Here is a 23,631-nt window from a genome sequence, read left to right on the forward strand (position 1 = left end):
AGTTGGAAACGGCAAAGAAGGATTCTCTCCTAGATCCTTGGGAGGGAACCTGACATTTTTCTATTTCAAATTTCTGATTTCCAGAACTGTGAGAATAAATTTCTGTTGTTTTCAGCCATCAAATATGTGGTCATGTGTTTTTGCAGCCCTAGGAATCTGACCTGAGGGCAGGAGTGGGGTATACCTCCAGTATGAATCCCAAGGGGTCACCTGCAGCTAAGGGGGAAAGGGTGTTTCAAAATCGGGTTCTTCAAAGAAGCACTGTGCAAATGAAGGGCTTCTGGGGAGCATCTGAGGACAGCCTAACCTTCTCTGGGCTATTTCCTAGCATTGGTCCTGAGGAACCTCTCTCTGGACAACGTGCAATGGTTTTACTGCTAACCTAGCATTGGCTCATTGCTCCCCTGAGCATGCACCTCATATTCTCGGAAGTGTCACCTCTCACCGTAACTGCAAAAGCCCAACCAAAAACCTGGGGAGAAAGCAGACAAGGAGCCAGCTTAGCAGTGGACCAAGCAGGAAGGCTGGGCTGTGTGAACAGATCGCAGGGAGCTGATATGGATCCGCTGGTCAGTTCTTTGATCAAATAATGGAAAATGTCCTCAAACTGCACCTATTCAGACTCATCCACAAAATTCTTAGTTTCATTAACAAGGAAAATATAATCCTGAGGAATGCCTCTCCTCAACACATAAGATAATATGCATGGGAAAAAAGACAACATGGAAAACGATTAGTCCTCTTGTGGTAACAGAACTAAATAATATTTTACTATTAAATATCACCATGGCTATTCTAGGAAAAAGAGTAGCTAAATACATTCCTCCATATTATTTTTCAAAGCAGAAATTATCTATGGTGAAAACCCAAAATGCATTTCTGACAAAGCCCCTTTCCTGGACTCTTTGACAATTCTATCTATTCAGTTAATTATCTTTCATATAGAACAAATAGTCATTGTCCTGTATGCTGATGGTATTCAAACATGCCTAAGGTGGTTCATTGTTCAAGATCTCTTCTCTCTATTCCTCTCTATAACCCTACCCGACACACCCACCCCTCTTTCCGCTGACTCATTCCTTTCCCTCCTATCCCCATTCAACAAAGCTTTGGGAAAGGATACCACAGAGCAATAGGTTTTGTGCAACTTCTAAGCACTCCCTAAAGCCCTGTTTGCACAGGGGAAGTAGGGCAAAACTAAAGTGTCCATCCTGCTGCAGGACCGTGCCTGTTATACAACCCTACAGAGTGGTGAGTCTTCATGTGGCTGCTCAGCAGAATCACCCAGGGAGCTTTTAAAATCCTGGACGCCCAGGCCATCTCACAGACAAATTAAATCAGGTGGGAACTCAGCACCGGTATTTTAAAAATACTTCTGCAAGCTCTCCAAGTGCTCTCATCTCCTCCATGAATTTTTTAAGGATGAAGCTCACCTGACTTAAATCTCCTTCTGGAAAACTTTATCCCTTGAATCTGAAATTGTTTTCCTGTTTCCTCTGCCATCTTCCCTGAGTTGTCATTCGGCCCACTTTCAATATTCCAATCTGGCCAAATATGACTTCCTGGGAGGGGTCCCTGCCCACCGTACTTACAGCACCCCCAGACTTCATCTTGGCCACGCTCTCACATTCTCTTGATTTCCCTTCTCAAGAAAATATGAGAGCTATCCGAAATTACTTGTTTTCTGGTTTAACTTATTTTCCCAAACTCTATGACATCAGTTGCCTTGTCTCTTTTTTCTCAGCACTGAGAATGGTTCTGGGAACACAGGAGGGCCCTGGTAAATATATGTTGACTGGGTGAGTGAATGAAGGAATGAATGTTGACCTTGTTTTCTCTATTAAATTGTATGTCCCGAAGGTCATTTGTATGCTGTCTACTTAAATCCCTTGTAAGTCCTTACAATTGCGTATTAAAGTTAACAAAGAAGTTTCGTATATACTATTTCAAGTGTCTCTCACAATATTTGAAAGAAAACAGCAATTGTTATAATGCCATTTTTACAGATAACAAAATTAAGGGCCCAAAAAGTTTTTTAAAAAAATACAAAACTCGGCCGGGCGCGGTGGCTCAAGCCTGTAATCCCAGCACTTTGGGAGGCCGAGGCGGGCGGATCACGAGGTCAGGAGATAGAGACCATCCTGGCTAACACGGTGAAACCCCGTCTCAACTAAAAAATACAAAAAACTAGCCGGGCGAGGTGGCGGGCGCCTGTAGTCCCAGCTACTCGGGAGGCTGAAGCAGGAGAATGGCATGAACCCGGGAGGCGGAGCTTGCAGTGAGCTGAGATCTGGCCAGTGCACTCCAGCTTGGGTGACAGAGCGAGACTCCGTCTCAAAAAAAAAAAAACAGAAACAAAACTCTACAGAGTCGCACAGAGAATACATGGTGTGAGACATCAGCTCTATGAGGACGTCATGCAACCACGTGGCCATCTCTTCCATCCCTGCCCCCTCAGCGCACATGCCCGCACAGTCAGTGCCTGGCTGCTTTGATAAGCTACAGATGCTGAGGGAAGGCATGGCATGGGCAGCATGTGTATCTTTCCACCCAAACAGGAAACTGATGCCTGTTAGGAGTGTTTCCAGGGACCATGCCAGTGAAGAGGGGAGTATCACTGATGAACTGATGAGCAGGGGTGAATAGTGTCAGTATGTGCTCACCCTGTCATACCCTTGTGTGGTCACAAGACTCCAGGCCTCCTAACACATCCAAAATCTTATTTCCTAAGAAGTCTAACCTAAAAACTGCAATCTCTCTGGGTCTTCCTCTCTACGTAGGGTTATCCAGAATGTATCTAGATTCAAGCATATATTATATGTATTATGTCACTTGGATTTTGCTACCACCTTTTAAAAATAATTATATTACACTATACTTGAGAGGGTGAGTTTTGCAATTCTCTCTCACCATTGCAACTATAATTCAACAGTATCATTAACCATACCCAGACTTCCAGCAAATTAAAGGAAGCAGAAGGAGAGACTTTACCAGGCACTACATACTCCATATTTTCTCTTTTTTTTTTTTTCACATTCCTTTTAACTTCCTTTAGTTAACTATTATACGATACAGGGCTCCATAAAGAAATCTTGGCAAAAGAGTTAACGTCCTTATAAAGGACTTTACACATGACCTCAAAATATTTGCTGTTTCACCCTAGAGACTATCCAAATCTTAAGCAGCTTACAACTGTACGATGCCAGGCCATTTGGCATTATTTACCAATATCCACATAGCAAGAATATTTTGAGCATCGAAGAGACCAAAATTATTTATAAACTTAAATAGGAAGCCAAAGAATCCTGCCTTTTTGCCTTTATCCAAATAGTAGGCAACACATGAAAAATAAATATTTATGGAGAACCAAAATCTCATCCATCTTAAATCATTATATTCCAAAGGAAAGAATGTCATAACTGAAGAATATATTAGTTTGAATCTCAAGCAGATTCTTGGTAGAAAGCAGAGTCTGAAAGAATGATGGGTTAGTCACATGGTTCTCATGAGACATAGTCAGATCTTAGTCTGTCTAGTTAGCTATGCAAAACCAGATACAAAGTCTGCTATGAAGGTGAGTCAGAAATGACAGGCATGGTGTCCATTGAGTAGATATAAAATTTAGGGGTCCAGATGAATCAGAACACAGCATCAAATTCACTTATTGCAAAGAGAGGTGAAAGGGAGGCAATGCAAGCTTATGGAGTAATTTCAAGGTCACCGAGAAGGGTTTTTGCTTCCAGTTCAGTATATGCCTTGCTGGGTCACACAGCTGGCTAGTGACTGAACCCTGACTAACTCAGGGTCTACTCACCTCTATCCTGGTAGTTTACTGTTCAACTAACTGCTGCAACATGTCCCTTTGCCATTTTAAACATGTAGGCATCTATATACATACCCAATAGTTAGATAACAGCAATCTCATTCTCAAAATACAAATTTGACTGCTGACAGTTGTCATTTTAATACTTTGCTGATATGAATGCCTCGGAATAAAACAATTTTGGATTTGTGCTTGTTTTCTCATCTTCTGTCAGTAGTTAGGTAAACATGATACAAGGTACAGAAGAGCACATGAAAGGATGCTAAAGTATTTGTCTTGTTCATGGAAAAATTTGAATCTCAGTACATTCAGTTACATAAAACTTGGCATTTAACAATGATCCAATGGATGGGCATGAAACAACGTTAACCTGGCATTTCCATGACATCATTTTACTAACAATTAACCTCATAAGACAATTATGACATAGAGAGCTCTGCAGAGAGGTGGCTTTTTCTGTCTGAAACCTGTCAATCACGCAAGAAGAAGTTAGGTAGCTGGGGAGAGACATATTTCACCCCAGGCTGTCTCCCACCATTTTCTTATTTTTTCTAAATCATCACAAGTATGCTTCCTGTTCTTTACACGTTATTCCCATCATAACTCAGAGTTTCTGCCCCTGCTGTTCCTCCTACCTGGGATGTCGTTTTTTCTTTTGTTTTGTTTTTTTGTATTTTTTCTAAATTATTATCTGGCTAATGCTACTACTCATCTCTGCAGCCACCCACTAGGTTCACTCATTTCATGAAGCCATATTTGCACCCAAATTGGGCAAATTTCATCTTCCTCTGATTCTCAAGACACTCAATCCCTTCTCCCAACATATTTGTCACAATTATCACAAATGCTTAGCTCAGGGGTAGCAGGCTTTTTCTGTAAGGGGCTAGATGATAAATATTTCAGGCTTTGTGGGCCATGTGCTCTCTGTGGCCACTACTCAACTTTGCCATTACAGCAAGAAAGTAGCTATATGTAAACAAATGAGCATGGCAATGATCTAATAAGACTTTATTTACAAAAGGAGAATGCAGGCCTAGCCCTAGTTTTCTGACCACTAGCTTAGCCCAGAGATACACGGTGGTAAGATCGATAAATATTAGATGGATTAACTATGATAAGCAACATCATTTATGAAAATACGATGTACATGTTGTCTGTATGCTGTGAGTATAGAGTATCTGTATTCATTTTGCAACTATAGCACAATGACCAGCCCTATTAATTTTTGTGTATCCTAAGAGGGGCATCACAGGTTCTGATCAGCTATGTGACTCTACAGGCTACACAAAGGGATAACACTCTGCCTCACTGGTTTTCTATTAGAAAGAACATCTGCTGAGGCTGATTCTATGAAGATTGTGGCTGATAACCAGAGCAAATTGTTTCCCATAAAATTATCTGGTTTGCCTGTTTACATTGAATGAAATCAGGTAAATAACTGCTAAAGCTCTTCACTATAATCTGCACTGTAATTTTAGTGTTTTAATAGAAATAAATATATACTCATAGTAACAAAACTTTCCTAGCTGTCACACATGTATTTTAAGCTTGCTTAGAGAAATTGGAATTAAATTCAAGTCCAATTTTCTATTTTCATTTCAAATAGATTTTGACAATATTGGTTGCAGTCTTTACTAGGAAGTTATCTTAGCCAAAGAATTTCACTGGTTTTCAACTTACAGCATAAAAATAATGTAAAATGTAATGAAACTTGTCTATTTATTTGGATCAATTCCTATCTTTAATACAAACTGTTCTGTTGCCGTAGATAAAGATTGTTTATTTAGAACAGGAAAAAAATACTCTCTCTTACTTGGTAGTAATACAGTTTTCGGGACTATTAGTTAGAAAACCTCAGTTAATTAAAAAATATTATGTTTCTTATTTTCCACTGAATTATTTTCTACCATCTCTTAAAATAAACAAAACTATTAAATTCAGCTTCTGGATTCTTCTTTTCTCTCTGTTCTGCTGAATATAAAAATAGCAAGATGAAAGGCAAGATCAAACACAAGAGGAGAAATAGGGAACATAAACACCCACTGCAAAGGGGAGTCCCTGAAAAATCAACTTGCATGAGGTTATCTCTTCTATTTAACAAGGCTCTTTTCCATTCCCTTTAATAATTTCCTTTCACATATGCAGATTATGTCATTAGTTTAGTAAATGCTGCTTCATCATATGACTGAGAGATTTAATATTGGATTTCACTAGGACCTTCAAGTAGACGACTACTCTGAGCACCTGCACCTTTGGCTGTCTCTATGAGAATACACAATGTCCCAACACAGAGAAATCCAAGTGCACCATAAAGATAGATAAAGGATACCAGAAGCGCCCTACTTAATTCTCCCTCGACCCCAGTCTTCTCATATCAGTACTATCCTTAATAACCTCTTAATAAATAACAATTACATTCCTGAGGTGCTCTGAAATGTAGGAGGCATATACAGTTTAAGATATCATAATGAGTACAAAGAAAGCAAATGATGAACTGGCTCTTTTATTTCTACATATAATATTACTATTGTGGGCTATTGCATGGTAATAGAGCATATACAAGCCATAACAGTGGGCATTATCAGTTCAAAGCATGCTCAAAGGTGCATGGAAGACTCCCTGGTGGTATGCAGGCTTATTCTTGTCATTCAATGTCCATAACAAGACAAAGTCCAGGCCTTTCCTTCTGAAACAATTCACCAATTCATTTATATTTCTCCTCATTTGATGCACACTAAAAGCACAACCATTCCTCTTGGATAAGAAATAGTAAATAAGTTAATTTTACAGGGTCATTTATTTATCATCTTTGGCTACAGTTTATAAAAACTAGGTTTCAAATGGCATAATTCAGTGCATGACTACTCCAGGGTCCTCTAGTGCTGGCAGAAATAATGAATCAATCTAACAGAAAGCTCAGAATGGAGTAAATCTGAACCCCACTTGCTTTCTCAAAGTACTACTGGAAGAACACATTGGGGTTCCCTTGTCACCTAAACACTCAGCACATTTCCTGCAGCAGTTAACTCACAATAAGATGGTTAATTAGGCCACAAAGGATTTTAAAATATAATCAGAATCACTATATATGGTATGCTGCTTAATTGAAAATGTTTGAAGGACTTCCCATTTTTTTAAACTTTCTCTTTGTTCCAAATAAATAACCTCTCTGTAAACATGGATAAGAAAGGTAATGATTCAACTGTCCAAAACTACAAAGAGTAAAAAACACACAGGTTAAAAAAAAAAAAAGGAAAGAAAACATGTATCATGAAAACTTTTCTGAAAAATAAAACAGGAAATTAAAGATGGGCTTTGCCAATAAAAGGGAAAGATAAATTGTGACTTCATTGAAAAATATCCAGATGGTGAGAATTTGGCATGCTATTATTCTTTGAAAGTATGTTCCTAGGTAAGGGAATTGAAACAATTCTTAATTCATTAATTAAAGCATGCTAATTGATAAAAATGAGGACATGGTTTCTATTTTCTAGAAGTTACAATATTAAATAATTAGCCTCCATCTATCATTCTTTCTCCATTTCAAACCTTCCCTTATGGGGGTGTATGGTCACGTGTTTAAGGAACTAAAACATAAGCAATACCTCTTAGAACAAGTCTGATAAAAGAAAACCAAAGGGCAAACCGGACAGATAAGAAAAGCACATGGGATTGCAGTATCAAACAAAAGGATGACTTAGACACAAGGACAAATGATGATCAAAGAAGGCAAATACTGAAAACACAAGCCTCTGAATAATAATGCCTGCAGATAAATCATTCGTTTTTATGATTATAGAAGTCAATGAAAGAAGTTTGATAAATGGCAAAAGTTTGTAACACCAACAGCAAAATACACTGAGAAGAGCTAGCAGATTATTTAAATTGTCACTACTAGTGGGTGAAGAAGACTTTTCCTATGCCCCGGCAGGAGAGCATACCTGTATAATCTGTTTTAGAGATTATAAATCGGACTTTTTTTCTTCAAAATATTTCTTACTGTTTTTCATTTAAAACCTATGTATTCCATATCCAATAATTAATACTAAGAGATTTGTACATGAATCCTGCTGCAAGAATATAAATTACGGCATTTAGAACTTGAATAAGAGAACATATAGATATCTAATAAAAAGAGGATTGATTGAATTATTTTGCTACAACCATATAATGGAATATTATGCAGCCATTTAAATGACTCTGCAGAATTATATGTGTAACAGGAAATATGTTTAATATATATTGTCCAATAAATTGGCATGTAACAAGAACCTGTAAGTTATCCAAAACAACAACCTTGGAGTCAGAGAACATGTATTAATTTTTTTAAAATTTGCACCACTGGAATTATGTAAAATGGCAAACTGTTCAGATATCTAATTTCTTTTTCTGCAAAAGAATAATAATTATATGTCTTCCTACCTCATTGTGTTTTAGGAAATTTTAAAATGTATTATTCAAGGTTCTTATTTTACCTGTTGACTAAGTGCACATAAATGCTGTTGATAGAACAGCATAAATACATCACTTATAAAATATATGCATGTTTTTTAGACCTATGTATTACATATCCAAGAATTAATACTAAGAGATGTGAACATGAATCCTGCTCCAATAATATAAATTATGGCATTTATAAATTATGTATATAATATAAAATATAAATTATATAAGTATGATTTTTGTTGTGTTTGTTTACCTTGGCTTAACCATATTCCCTACATTTTATACGGGGAATCAATTATCATTCAGGAGTTCTCCTGCAATAACACCTCCCTCCAAAATCTCACTTGTTTAAAACAACAGGAGTTTCTTTCTCACTCACATCATAGAACCTTGGTGGATCAACAGAGATTTCTGCTACCCATCCTCATTCAGAGACCCAGGCTAACGGGTCAGAGACTGTCTCAAGCACTGCAAATCCTCATGCCTGAGAAAGAATGGCAGATTTTTCACTGTCTCTTATAGCTTCTGCTCAGATGTGATGCAAATTAATTTTACTCACTTATTTTTTTTAAGCCAAAGTCAAATTCATGCTCAGGAGAACATCGATAATAATAATGATGTATTCTTAAATCAGCAAGAATGTAAAACTAATGTTTAGCCTATCATAAGCCATTATATTTTTGAGCAGAACACTAGAAGACTAGATAAAGTGTTTTCCCACCTTTACTCCCAGGAACCAAAAATAGGACGAGTGTCTTTATATCTATATTGGCTATATGAGATAAATCTCATTACATGAAAATATATCTACAGCCAATATGGTATAGAAATCAAGGAATCACAGGATACAGAATGCAAGATATCATATAAGTTATTCTACCTTCAAGACAAATGATCACACTTAGTCACCACCAACAGAAACAAATAATTTAACTTAATTTCTGATATATTTTATATTATCAGATAATATATAAATATACAAAATTTTATATATATAAAAATAATATATAATTAAGATTATAATATATGTAAATACATTCACCTGATTTATATATAAATATATAAATATATCATAATAAATATAATTATATAAAATAAAATATATATTATAGACATATAATGTATATGTAAATGCCTTCACCTGGTCCCAGACGAACTATTCTACTAGGATTGCTTTTTTCCATCTCATGAGCTAATGAGGCTCTCAGGCTTGAGAAACTGATGGGTCTTATAATTGCTTTCCTACCTCATGTAACCACAGCTGCAGTTTTCATTCATAAATTGCAAAATGAACTCTTTAAAAGTTTTCATACTAGTCATTTGCCTCAAAACATCCAGTGCCAATGAGTTTGCAGATGTAGCACTATGAGAAAGAAAGGGTACCTGACCTTGACCAAAAGCACTCAAATGGCCAGCGTAACTTCTTGGTTTTCATTTTCAAAAATCTTACGTAGTGTCATGATTTCCTGTGAAATCACTTTGCTCGTGTAAGGCAACTGATAAACTTATTTAGCTTTAAAGTACTTCCAGAGGCTAAAATGAATTATAAATAATTTTAAAACCATAATTCTATACATTTATTCAATACCTTTTAATAAAATAAAGTTTAAACATACTCTATTGCTTAAAAATGGTAGCTAAATAAGTCAGTGAATCTCGAGAAAGGCAGGAAATATGCATGTTTGAGGAAAAACCTAGTGGAGTTTATTAAGTCCCCAATAATTTTATTTTACTTGTTCTACATATTAAACAATTTAGAGACAAACAAAAAACCATTGGTAAAATTATATACTTACAGTGATTTTCTCTGTTTGAGAGCTATTTTGTATGCTTTTCTTATTTTCCATTATATGGTTTGACATTTTAACTTCAAAATATGAAAGCATTTGTTAAAAGTATACATTTTGTTCATTTTTTTTGTTTTAAAATGGAAGTGCATATCCCTATTGGTTTCTGTTCTGTTTACTTCTACTAGCGACATAACCATTTGGAGTTTAAATAATTTTACTGAATGTGAACCCTTTAACTTAAATAATGTTTTAAGATACCAGACCTCCCTTTGCTGTGTTTACCACTTTAAGATAACAGCAAAATCATTGTACCTAAAGTTCTCTAACTTAAATGTAACTGAAAAAGTATCCTCAAGATCAAAAATCTGTTTTTGAGATAAAGTCATTTTCTTTCCCTCCCAAGGTTTTCAATTTGAAATGGAATTGTCCCGAGGATTATAATACATTTTTGAAAAGATACACAGATATTTTTTTAAAAGACACTGTTTAGCCTTCCTATGTTCATTTTTTTTTTTTACATGGCTGGGCCCAATAGATAAAGTTTTTTGTAAATGTAAAATAATAATGTAAAATTATTTTTTGCTGTAGATTACAAGTGTTGGTAAATCAGCAGTCTGAGGGATATGAATTTTAATCTTTGTTTCTTTAAAAGCATGATGGCTTATGCAGCACTATAATGACAATATTACAATGCAGATAGAACAACGGTTCCNATCCTCAAGATCAAAAATCTGTTTTGAGATAAAGTCATTTTCTTTCCCTCCCAAGGTTTTCAATTTGAAATGGAATTGTCCCGAGGATTATAATACATTTTGAAAAGATACACAGATATTTTTTTAAAAGACACTGTTTAGCCTTCCTATGTTCATTTTTTTTTTTACATGGCTGGGCCCAATAGATAAAGTTTTTTGTAAATGTAAAATAATAATGTAAAATTATTTTTTGCTGTAGATTACAAGTGTTGGTAAATCAGCAGTCTGAGGGATATGAATTTTAATCTTTGTTTCTTTAAAAGCATGATGGCTTATGCAGCACTATAATGACAATATTACAATGCAGATAGAACAACGGTTCCTGTTCAGGGTTACTAGTGAAATACAGGGCTAGTCAAAAATACTTCTGAAATTTAAAAAAAAATTATTATACCCATATCCTACTCCTCTATTCTTCTACTTACAACCATGAGGGGGAAATGGATATGAGAAAATACCTATGCTGCAAACAATCTGAGAGACTTTATGGAGTTTTCTTTATAAAGAATACTGTAAAGAATCAAAAGGACAGACAATACCAAGAAATGGCAAAGATGTGGAGAAACTGGAAACTCCACACGCTGCTGGTGGAATGTAAAATGGTACTGCCATTTTGAAGATGGTCCTGCGGTACCTCAAAAGGTACAACAGAGTCACTCTAAGACCCAGCAATTCCACTCACAGATACAGACCCCAAAGAAATTAAAAGACATGTCCACCCAAAAACTTGCACAGGAATGTTTGTAACAGCACTACTCATAATGGCCAAAAAGTAGAAACCCCATGTCCAAATGCCCATTAACTGATGAAGGGTTAAATAACTGTGGTGTATCCATACGACAGGATATTATTCAGCCATAGAGGAATGAAGGACTGACATATGCTACAACTTTGATAAACCTTGCAAACACTTATGCTAAGTAGAAAAAGCCAGATGCAAGAAGATCACATATTTTATGATTCCATTTGTATGGAATATTCAGAATAGACAAGTTCATAGAGACAGAAAGTCGACTGGTGGTTTCTAGGGGTTCTGGGACAAGAGAATGGGGAGTGGCTGCTATAGGCTAACAGAGTATTTTATGATGATAAACATATTTTTTTGGAATTGGACAGTGGTAATGACTGCATAATTATGCTAATATATTAAAACACTGGGTGGTATGTGAATTTTATGGTATGTTAACTATATCCCTATTAAAATACATTTAAAAGAAAGAAAATGCAAGGCAAAATTAAATTTCTGATCTAATGTTCAAGTGAAGAAACTCTTTCTCTGTTTCCTCTTTTTTGAACAAAATTGGTAATAGTGTCAATTACAAGTTCTTCAAAAGTATACTTCATATTAACTTCGCTATTCTCATGTGAGAAGCGAAATTGCATTCTTATTTTGATAAATCAAGAGGAATGGAACCTGTGTTCTTCTAGATGAATTTGTCCTTCTCCAATTTGTACTGATCTGATACCAAGAACACACCTGAGGCTACATGCCTTCATTCTAAAATGACAAAACTTATTCATGGCTATTTGTTTTTACAATGAATTTTCAAAAGCCAACACTGTCCTCAAAATAATGTTACTGGGTTTCATAAATGTCAGTGGACAATTAGATGGTCTCATTCAGAAAGCTTTAAGCAAACCTCTAAACTGTTTCTTTTTTTGATGTCACATTGAACTGAACTGAACTGAAACTGAACATACCTTAAGGCTAAAGTAGACTGACAGTGAGTGAGAGAGAGTGTCTGTGTAAGAAAGATATATGTAGAGAGAAAGAGAAATATATTTCTCCGTGTACTTTCATTCATGGAAATTGGATTTATTATTAGTTCTAAAAGGACTAATAGCCCCTCATTCAGGGATCTCAGCTGTTTTTTAAATTAAGATGTGTGTGCACTGAATTCATTTGAACCGTGATGGAGAGGCCGTGGCAAGCCCTGAGGAGACCTCACTTACCCCTCCCAGAGCAAGGCAGATCAGAGCTTCCCTGGCACTTCCTGATGCTCTCCTCAGCCGACAGAGTGCAGGACTGTGGGTGCTCACACTTCTTCCCGTACCAGCCTGCTTTGCAGTCACATCGTCCGCAATTACACTGTCCATGACCTTCATGGTGAGAGCGGCAAAAAATAAAAATGTACATAAAGATAACGAAGTCGGAATTAGTTTTCATTCTAACAGCAAATGTCACAAATGAGTCAGGATCTTGATGAATACAATATAACACATTAAGGCAAAGGCATATTTTTCTCAAATTCTTAAATAACTGATTTATGTGAACTGATCTTGAGGGTTAGAGGAAAGCAACCACTACAGATAAGATAAACAGTTTAGTAAGGCTATACACTTCAAGCTGTCAAATTCCAGGAGCATGTGATTGTATTGGTCTGCTGGGGCCTTAAAGGAGCATTTGGGCTGGGCACTGTGGCTTACGTCTGTAATCCCAGGACTTTGGGAGGGCTAGGAGGGCAGATCACGAGGTCAGGAGTTCAAGACCAGCCTGATGAACATGGTGAAACCCTGGTCTCTACTAAAAACTACGAAAATTAGCCAGGCGTGGTGGCATGCACCTGTAATCCCAGCTACTCAGGAGGCTGAGGCAAGGAGAATCGCTTGTACCCGGGAGGCTGACATTGCAGTAAGCTGAGATCATGCCACTGCACACCAGCCCGGGTGACAGAGTGAGACTACGTCTCAAAAAAAATAAATAAATAAAAAAAGAAAAGAAAAGAAAAAAAAAGAAAGAAAAAACAGAAAGAAGTATTTGGTGGATTTGGCAATTAATTCACATGGAGGGGAGTCACAGGGAAGGGCAAACAATACACTTTTGAAGCAGGATTTTTTATTATTTTTTGCTCTTTAGACTCTATTTTTTAATATATAAATGCTCCTTTCTCAGTAATTAATGCAATAAGTGAAATTAAAATCAGTATGGATGTAAAAGAAATTGACATTAACAGCCAAGTAGACATACTTAACATTTATAGAGCATGTTACAAACAATATCAGAGAGAGTATATATTCTTTTAAGACTTAAGTTTTTTTTTAGAGCAGTTTTAGTTACACAGCAAAATTGAGAGATATGCAGAGATGTTCCATATACCTCCTTCTCCCTCATGTGCATAGCCTTCTCGATTACCAGCAATCCCCACCAGAGAAGTACGCTTGTTATAACTGATGAGCATACACTGACACATCACCATTACCCAAAGTCAATAGTTTACATTAGGGTCCACTCTTAGTGTACACTGTATGAGTGTGAGTAAACACATAGTGACATGAATTCACCATCGTAGTATCATACGGAGTAATTTCACTGCCCTGAAAATCCTCTGTGATCTGCCTAGTCATCCGTCCCTCTCCCACGCCTTTCCCCAATCTCTGGCAACCTGATCTTTTTACTGTCCTCCATAATTTTGCCTTTGCCTCAATGTTATATAGTTGGAGTTACACAGTATATGTAGTCCTTTCAGTTTTTTTTTTTCAGTTGGTAATATGCATCTAAAATTCCTCTATGGATAAATAAACTGTGGTACATCCAAAGAATGGAATATTATTCAGAATAGGATGTTTTAAAATAAATGATTTAATGTATTGCTATTTATTAAGGTCTCACAATCACACTCAAATTGGGGTCACAAACTGACAAAAGCATGAAATCTAGAATTCAGAAGAGGTCGCTCTTTTTTCCCCCAGATTTATTGAGGTATAAATGACCAAAAAAATTGTAGATACTTAAAGTATGTAGTATGATATTTAGATATGCATATGCATTGTAAAATGATTACCACAACCAAGAGAATAAACATATCCATCACCTCACACAGTTACCTTTGTGTGTGTGTCTATGTGCAGTGAGAATATCTAAGATCTAGTCTCCTCATACATTGCAAGTAGACAGTATTACCAACTCTAGTAACCATGCTGTACATTAGATCTCTAGAATGTCTTCATCTTATAACTTTGAAAGTTTGTATGCAAAGTCTCCCCATTTCTCCTACCCCTCAGCCGTGAGTAACCACCCTTCTACTCTGTTTCTAAGAGTTTGATATTTTTAGATTCCACATATACGTGAGCTCGTGAAGTGTTGTTTGTCTAAGTCTGGTTATTTTACTTAACAGAATGCCCTCCAGGTTCATCCATGTTGTGGCAAATGAAAGGATTTCCTTCTTAAGGGACGAATACTATTCCATTGGGTATATGTGTGTGTATATATATAGATATACATATACATAAATATATGCATACCACGCATATGTATATCAAATCATGTTACATATATATCTATATATAGATATCTCACGTTTTCTTTACCCATTCATCTTACAATAGACACTTGCGTTGTTTTCATATCTTGGTTATTAGGAATAATGCTCCAGTGACCATGGAGTGCAGACAGCTCTTCAAGACTGCTTCAAGGATTTCATTTCCTTTGTACATATATCCAGAAATTCCTAGATCGTATAATTCTCTTTTGGATTTTTTAAGGAAACTCCATAATATCGTCCATAATGACTGTATCAATTTATATCCTCACCAACAACATGGAAGTTTTCCTTTTCTCCACATCCCTGCCAACATTTATCTTTTGACTATTTGATAACAGCCATCCTAACAGGTGTGAGGTCATATATCATTGTGGTTTTGATTTGCATTTCCCTGATTAGTGATGTTAAGCACTTTTTCATATACCCACTGGCCATTTGCATATCTTCTTTGGAAAAATGTCTATTCCGGTCATTTGCCCATTTTAAAAAATCTGGTTGTTTGATGTTTTTGCTATTGAGTTGTATGAGTTAGATACAGTTTCAACGTTTGTCCTCTCCAAATCTCACGTGGAAATGTATTCCCCAATACTGGAGATGGGGCCTTGTGGGAGGTGTTTGGACTATGGGGGCAGATCCCTCATGAATGGCTTAATGCTGTCCTTTTGGTGATGGGAGTTCTTGCTCTGGTAGTTCACATGAGATCTGGTTGTTTAAAAGAGCTTCACACCTCCTCTCAACCTATTTTGTTCCTTCTGTCTTCCCCTCTCTTGCCATGTGATGCACTAGCTCTGCCTCCACTTTTAGCCATGATCACAAGCTTCCTGAGACCTCACCAGGAACAAAAGCTGGTGCCATGCTTCTTGTACAGGCTGCAGAAACGTGAGCCAAAATAGACCTGTTTTCGGTTTTTGGTTTTGGTTATTTATGTATTTATTTATTTTTTGAGACAGAGTCTCACTCTATTGCCCAGGCTGGAGTGCAGTGGCACGATCTTGGCTCACTGCAACCTCCATCTCCCAGGTTCAAGTGATTCTCATGTCTCACCCTCCCCAGTAGCTGGGACTACAGGTGTGGCTAGTTTTTGTACTTTTAGTAGAGACGGGGTTTTACCATGTTGGCCAAACTTGTCTACAACTCCTTTCCTCAACTGATTTGCCCACCTTGGCCTCCCAAAGTGCTGGGATTACATGCATGAGCCACCATGTGCCTGGCCCAAAATAAATTTACTTTCTTTATAAATTACCAGCCTCAGGTATTTCTTTGTAGCAATGCAAAAATGGACTAGAACTCATATATTTTGAATATTAACCCCTTATTGGATATATGGTTTGCAAATATTTTCTCTCATTCCAGAAGCTGCCTTTTCATTTTTCTTGTTTCCTTTGCTGCTGCAGAAATCTTCTAGTTCAATGCAGTCCCACTCACTTATTTTTGCTTTCGTCGTCTGTATTCTGGTGTTACATCCAAAAAAATCACTGCCAAGACCAGCAGCATGGAGCTTTTCTCCTACGTTTCTTCGAGTAGTTTTAAAATTTCAGGTTTTACATATAAGTCTTTAATCCATTTTGAGTTGATTTTTATACAGTATAAGACTAATTTCTTTCTTCTGCATGTGGACATCCAGTTGTCCCAACACCATTTATCAAATAAACTGTCTTTTCCCTATTGTGTGTTTTTGTCATCTTTGTCTACAGTCAATTGGCTGTAAATGTATGGGTTTATTTCTATGCTGTCTATTCTGTTCCATTGGTCTATGTGTCTGTTTTTATGTTAGCACCATACTGTTTTAATTACTATAGTTTTGTAATATAATTTGAAATCAAGAGCTATGGTGCCTTCAGCTTTGTTCTTGCTGAAGATTGCTTTAGTCATTTGGGGTACATTGTGGTTCCATGTGAATTTTAAGACTTTTTTGTCATTACTATGAAAAATGCCATGGGAGTTTAAAAATTATTATATGTACATATTTATGGGGTAGAATTACATGTTTTGATACATATATAGGTTGTATTATGATCAAATTAGGGTATTTCACATGACCATCACCTTATGCATTTATCATTTGTGGTAAGGGCATTCAAAAGCTTCCCTAATTATTTTCTAATTATAATATGCCATGTCTTACTGTTAACTGTCCTTACCCTACTGTGTAATAGAAGTTGAACTTATTCCCGCTATCTGATTGTAACTTGGACCACAGACCAACCTTTCCCCATCCTCCCATCCTCCTCCTCCTGTCTCTGGTAACCACATTTTAAACTCTCTGCTTCTATGATCCCAATTTTATTTTTAGATTCCAATTTTTTAGTTTTTGAGATAAGGTCCTTCTGTGCCTTATTTCACCTAACATGACGACCTCCAGTTGCATTCATGTTGTTGCAAATGACAGGACTTCTTTTCTTTCTTTTTTTATGGCAGAATTATCCATTGTGTATATATACCACACTTTTTAATCTATTCATCTGTTAATGGCCACTTGTGATTCCATATCTTGACTACTGTAAATAGCGCTGCAATAAATAAAGGAGTACAGATATATCTCTGACATATTGATTTCGCTTCTTTTGGATATATATTTAGTAGTGAAATTACAGAACCACATGCATATTATAGTTCTATTTTTAATTTTTTGAGGAACCTCCATACAGTTTTCTATAGTGACTGTACTAATTTGCATTTTCACCAACAGTGTGTCAGTGTTCTCTTCTCTGCCTCCTTGCCAACATTTGTTTTGTCTTTTTTTATAATAATTCTATAATAAAACCGATTCTAACTGGAGTGAAGAGTATCTCACTGTGTTGCTGATTTGCATTTCCCTGGCAATTAGTGATCTTGGTCATATCTTCATATACCTGTTGGACATCTGAATGTCTTCTTTTGAGAAATATTTATTCATGTATTTTGCCTATTTTTACTTAGGATGCTTTCTTGCTATTAAGTTCCCGATGTATTCTTGATAAGAATCCTTTGTCAGATACATAGTTTGCAACTATTTTCTCCCATTATGTAGGTCTATTTGTCATTCTTTTTATTGTTTCCTTTTTTGATCAAAAGCTTGTCAGTTTGATGTCATTCCATTTATCTATTTTTGTTTTTGTTGCTTATGCTTTTGAGGGCTTATTTTAAAAGTTCTTGCCCACAGTAACGTACTATCCTATGTTTTCTTCTAGTAATTTTGTAGCTTTGGGTTTTACATTTAAGACTTTAATGCATTTTCAGTTGATTTTTGCATATCATGAGAAGTATTGGTTTAGTCTCATTCTTCTGCATATGGATATCCAATTTCCCCAGCACTATTTACTGAAAATATTTTCTTTTCTCCAATGTGTATTCTTAGCACTTTTGTTGAAAATCAGTTGGGTGTCAGTCATGGGACTTTTCACAGAAATTGTAATGAATCTGTAGATCACCTTAGGTAGTGCGAACATTTTGACAATATTTATTTTTCTGATCCATGAACATGAGATATCTTTCCATTTATTTGTGTCTTCAATTTCTCTCATCAATGTTTCATATTTTTTGGTGCAATAATCTTTCACATTCTTGGTTAATTTTATTCCTAAATATATTATTTTTGACACAACTGCAGATGAGATTGTTTTCTTAATTTCTATGTTGGTTACTTCACTGAAGCAAAATGTTATCTTATGGAGTCTCCACACTTTATTTTCATGCACTTTTAAGCATATACTACATGTTTAGCCTAGAGACCCTTAGAGTAAAACCGGTAACCTACCTGGAGTTTACAATCCTTGAAGATTAGCCTAGTGTATACAAAAGAGGTCAGAAAAGATATTAAATTTTTTGACACATGAATATACAGTTTGCAAAGAATTGTGAGAAACAGTGGTATGCTTTAGCAAAAATCGACCTACATTATCAATAAAATAATGGGTTCAAATCCTGGTTCTGCTTCCTATAAAGTGGGGCTGGTCAAATGACCACCTCTGAGTTTCAGTTTCTTCATTTTAAAAAGGAAGAAAATATATTATCAATCCACATTTATTGGGAAGTATATTAAATAGTTTAAATGCTACATAAAAGGGAGCTACTATTATTTGTATTCACCAGATCCCACATTATAAGCAGGTAGAGGAAAACACAGTTTCAATGAGCTTTCCATAATTCCTAATAAACATGAAGCTACTCATCGCTGCAGATGCAGAACAAAGTAGATTTCTATAATTGCTGCAAAATGCATGAAGAATTTTAAAAGTGGAATTACACTCTTTAAAAGCACATATAAATGTTAATGGATGAAAATGCAGACTGTCTTTAGCATCTGATATTAATGTATATCATCCAATATGAAAATTGGCCTCCAGTGAAGACTAGACCCTTTTACTAATATTCCTTGAGGTTTGTGGTTCCATCTTCTGAATTTGAAGAAACTGGACAATACACATATGTAGAAGCTTTTCACCATTTATTTAACTAATTTTTATTTTAAAAAAATCACAAAATCATAAATCAAAGTGGAATGAGACATTAGGGATCACTGAATTTAAATCTCTTATTTAACCTCAAATTCAGTTCAATTCAGATGCTCATTTGTTGATCATCTGCTATGTAACAGAGTCTATTTGACAAATGTTGCCATAATTATCTACTCTAGACTTCAGTTGAAAGGAAAAGAAAATTGTTATTAATAAACATACATGACATACGAATATGATTATTTAGACCTTATATTGTGGGAATTTTTTTAACAGTTTATGCTTATTAACAATGATATTTCATATGTTGTTGGATTCTATGGCTTTTGCCATTCATTCACCTCAGTTTAAGAAGTTCCCATTGGGCGTGGTGACGCCCATAATCCCAGCACTTTGGAAGGCCGAGGTGGGTGGATAACCTTAGGTCAGGAGCTCAATATCAGCCTGGCCAACATGGTAAAACCCCATCTCTACTAAAAATACAAAAATTAGCTGGTCATGGTGGCACATGCCTGTAGTTCCAGCTACTTAGGAGGCTAGGCAGGAGAATCGCTTGAACCCAGGAGGCGGAGGCTGTAGTGAGCTGAAACTGTGCCACAGCACTCCAGCCTGTGTGACACAGGGAAAGTCCATCTCAAAACAAAAACAAACAAACAAAAAAAACCCAAAGAAGTTCCTATCTTTCTTTATTTTCAGCCCTTAGGTAAGGTTAAGGACAAACATTGCAAACAGATCTGCATTGGAAACGCATATTTAAATAATGATTTTAACACATATATCTTTAACATTTAAAGTGCAGTCAATTCTGTTGTTTCATAGGCGCCAATGGCTTTGAAATTCTTGGAGACGAGTGGTTTTATTTCAGAGATAGTTAGATCTGTTGTGAGGAAACTGGGCAAAGTACAGAACATGCTGACATTTGTGAGAGACTTGTTGATACTGGAACAACAACATTGCTTGTTGACACTTTAACAATAACATTGAAAACCAGATAGAAGAGGGAGAAAAGTTTCTCTACTCTTGAAAGTTTAATGGCTGTGAAGTTTAGAACAATACATCTAGCAGATGCAGACCCCGGGAAATCCCTAACTACCCAACAGAATGTCCCTGCCACTACAGCCCACCTGAATTCACAGGCAGTGATTCCCCACAGGAGGATTCCCTCCGTGGAGAGGGAGAATAAAGTAGAAACCTTGGGGCAAAGGCAGGTACAGAGGGAGACCCATGACTGAAGGGAGAATGTTCTTAAGTTGCATAGTTGGAATCCATGTTCAAAAGCAACTATTATTCTCTATCTGAAGTCCATTCACATGTTGACATCAATAAAAAAATGAGGGCAGAATAAAACAAATCCTAAAGACAGAAGTTACTCAAAAGAGATTTTAAAGTTAGAATCCTATCCAATAAGTAACAAAAGTCAGATTAGTTGTGGAAGCCTTAATGCCATTTTTTAAGTTCAGATGCTCTAGACCTGCAGGAAGAAATCATTGTCAGTCTTTTACCTTTATTCTCTCATATGCACGTTCTGTTTTCTTATCATTTTATTTTCTCGGTCAGTTTTAATTCTCTAAATCTTTTCTCCTTACGTAATTCTATATTGCAGCCTTATTTTATATCCCATTGCTATTTCTGATGCTCTTCTACAAATATGAGGGGAAAATAGAGCCTATAAGCTCTCACACCTCTTTTCCTGTGTACTTAATGCAGCATCATGAACATTCTCCAGGATCATGCTTCTAACTACATGCTTCACCTCCAGGCACTGCCAACTATAGCAAAGCTTGGAAGAATATATATGTGTCCTTACTTTGACATGCATGTGATGACTCCTTAATAGCCTTCGCAATAACACACCTGCAGCCAATTGTCTGCACATTGGGATGAATTTAAGAGATCGTGTCATTGCTGTGATTAGCTGAAGGATAAAAGACCTTAGCCCTAAACAGGAAAGTATCAAAGTGGGAGAATATTGTTTAGTTCAAGATGGCCAATATTCCTCCTCAAATCATCCACTGATATGTCTTCTATGCTTTACCACCAGGATTTGATATCAATTGAACAAGTTCAAGCTGAGGAAAGAAGAGGCATTTAAATATGAGTGACATACGTAAGCCATCCATAAAGAATGAAGCTCCTGAAAGTCAGTGAATGTATGGTAACCAGTTTAAGTGACAAAATAGTGGCACAGAAAGTGTTTGATGGTTTTATTGTTTGGGGAGAGTACACCTGGTTTTATTGTTTGGGGAAAGTAGAATTTTCTAAATAAGATATCTCACTGTATATCATAGAAGAAGCAAGCCTAAAAGTGCATGGATAAAAGTTTCTATAATTCTAGCCTACTATAATAAAAAATAGTATTGACAAGAGTATTGCCTAATTTAAATGTTTATTACAGATTAATTGACAGAAGTTAAAACATAAACATAACTTTTGCCTTTTCAGTAATAAAATTATATCCTACATATTTCAAGAAGTTAGTCATGTGCTTTCAAAATATTTTTTAGAATATTAGAGCTATCACTTTAAGTGAAACTGTATCTGTCCTACAACATCCTTCATGATATTTCATTGGTAGAGTTTAAAATCACTTAGAAATGTCAGGTGTTGGTACCAGATTCTCAGGCAGGTATTGGGCTTTTCAGATAAGACAGAAAATTATAAAACAAAATTGCAACTTTTCTTGTGAAGTTACCAGTTTCTCAATTCCAATTTTAAGTTATGCCAAAGAAAGAATCATTTGGTAAAGTCAAGAAGATGAAAATGTTGGGTTTTGCTATACAGAAGAGTTTAAAGATAATGATATCTATTTAGCATAAAAACCCTTTAGACTGCCAGAACATTATATCAGGGNTGAGCTGAAACTGTGCCACAGCACTCCAGCCTGTGTGACACAGGGAAAGTCCATCTCAAAACAAAAACAAACAAACAAAAAAAACCCAAAGAAGTTCCTATCTTTCTTTATTTTCAGCCCTTAGGTAAGGTTAAGGACAAACATTGCAAACAGATCTGCATTGGAAACGCATATTTAAATAATGATTTTAACACATATATCTTTAACATTTAAAGTGCAGTCAATTCTGTTGTTTCATAGGCGCCAATGGCTTTGAAATTCTTGGAGACGAGTGGTTTTATTTCAGAGATAGTTAGATCTGTTGTGAGGAAACTGGGCAAAGTACAGAACATGCTGACATTTGTGAGAGACTTGTTGATACTGGAACAACAACATTGCTTGTTGACACTTTAACAATAACATTGAAAACCAGATAGAAGAGGGAGAAAAAGTTTCTCTACTCTTGAAAGTTTAATGGCTGTGAAGTTTAGAACAATACATCTAGCAGATGCAGACCCCGGGAAATCCCTAACTACCCAACAGAATGTCCCTGCCACTACAGCCCACCTGAATTCACAGGCAGTGATTCCCCCACAGGAGGATTCCCTCCGTGGAGAGGGAGAATAAAGTAGAAACCTTGGGGGCAAAGGCAGGTACAGAGGGAGACCCATGACTGAAGGGAGAATGTTCTTAAGTTGCATAGTTGGAATCCATGTTCAAAAGCAACTATTATTCTCTATCTGAAGTCCATTCACATGTTGACATCAATAAAAAAATGAGGGCAGAATAAAACAAATCCTAAAGACAGAAGTTACTCAAAAGAGATTTTTAAAGTTAGAATCCTATCCAATAAGTAACAAAAGTCAGATTAGTTGTGGAAGCCTTAATGCCATTTTTTAAGTTCAGATGCTCTAGACCTGCAGGAAGAAATCATTGTCAGTCTTTTACCTTTATTCTCTCATATGCACGTTCTGTTTTCTTATCATTTTATTTTTCTCGGTCAGTTTTTAATTCTCTAAATCTTTTTCTCCTTACGTAATTCTATATTGCAGCCTTATTTTTATATCCCATTGCTATTTCTGATGCTCTTCTACAAATATGAGGGGGAAAATAGAGCCTATAAGCTCTCACACCTCTTTTCCTGTGTACTTAATGCAGCATCATGAACATTCTCCAGGATCATGCTTCTAACTACATGCTTCACCTCCAGGCACTGCCAACTATAGCAAAGCTTGGAAGAATATATATGTGTCCTTACTTTGACATGCATGTGATGACTCCTTAATAGCCTT

At 36.1% G+C, this 23,631-nt stretch overlaps 1 protein-coding gene across 3 annotated transcripts in view; it reads right to left on the bottom strand.

Annotated features, from left to right (window-relative positions):
* Nucleotides 1-23,631, bottom strand: part of ITGBL1 (integrin subunit beta like 1) — a 264,136-nt gene that overhangs the window by 102,583 nt on the left and 137,922 nt on the right. For all 3 annotated transcript variants that reach the window (XR_001883239.1, XM_017861608.1, XM_017861619.1), the window contains one exon: nt 12,765-12,911. Coding sequence is in view for 2 of the 3 variants with exons in the window: in XM_017861608.1 (XP_017717097.1) it covers nt 12,765-12,911 (147 nt within the window). In the remaining variant the exon portion in view is untranslated. The remainder of the gene's footprint in view (nt 1-12,764; nt 12,912-23,631) is intronic.

The sequence above is a fragment of the Rhinopithecus bieti genome, unplaced genomic scaffold (genome assembly GCF_001698545.2).
Source record: "Rhinopithecus bieti isolate Rb0 unplaced genomic scaffold, ASM169854v2 scaffold_2254, whole genome shotgun sequence".
In the NCBI taxonomy this organism is placed as follows: Eukaryota; Metazoa; Chordata; class Mammalia; order Primates; family Cercopithecidae; genus Rhinopithecus; species Rhinopithecus bieti.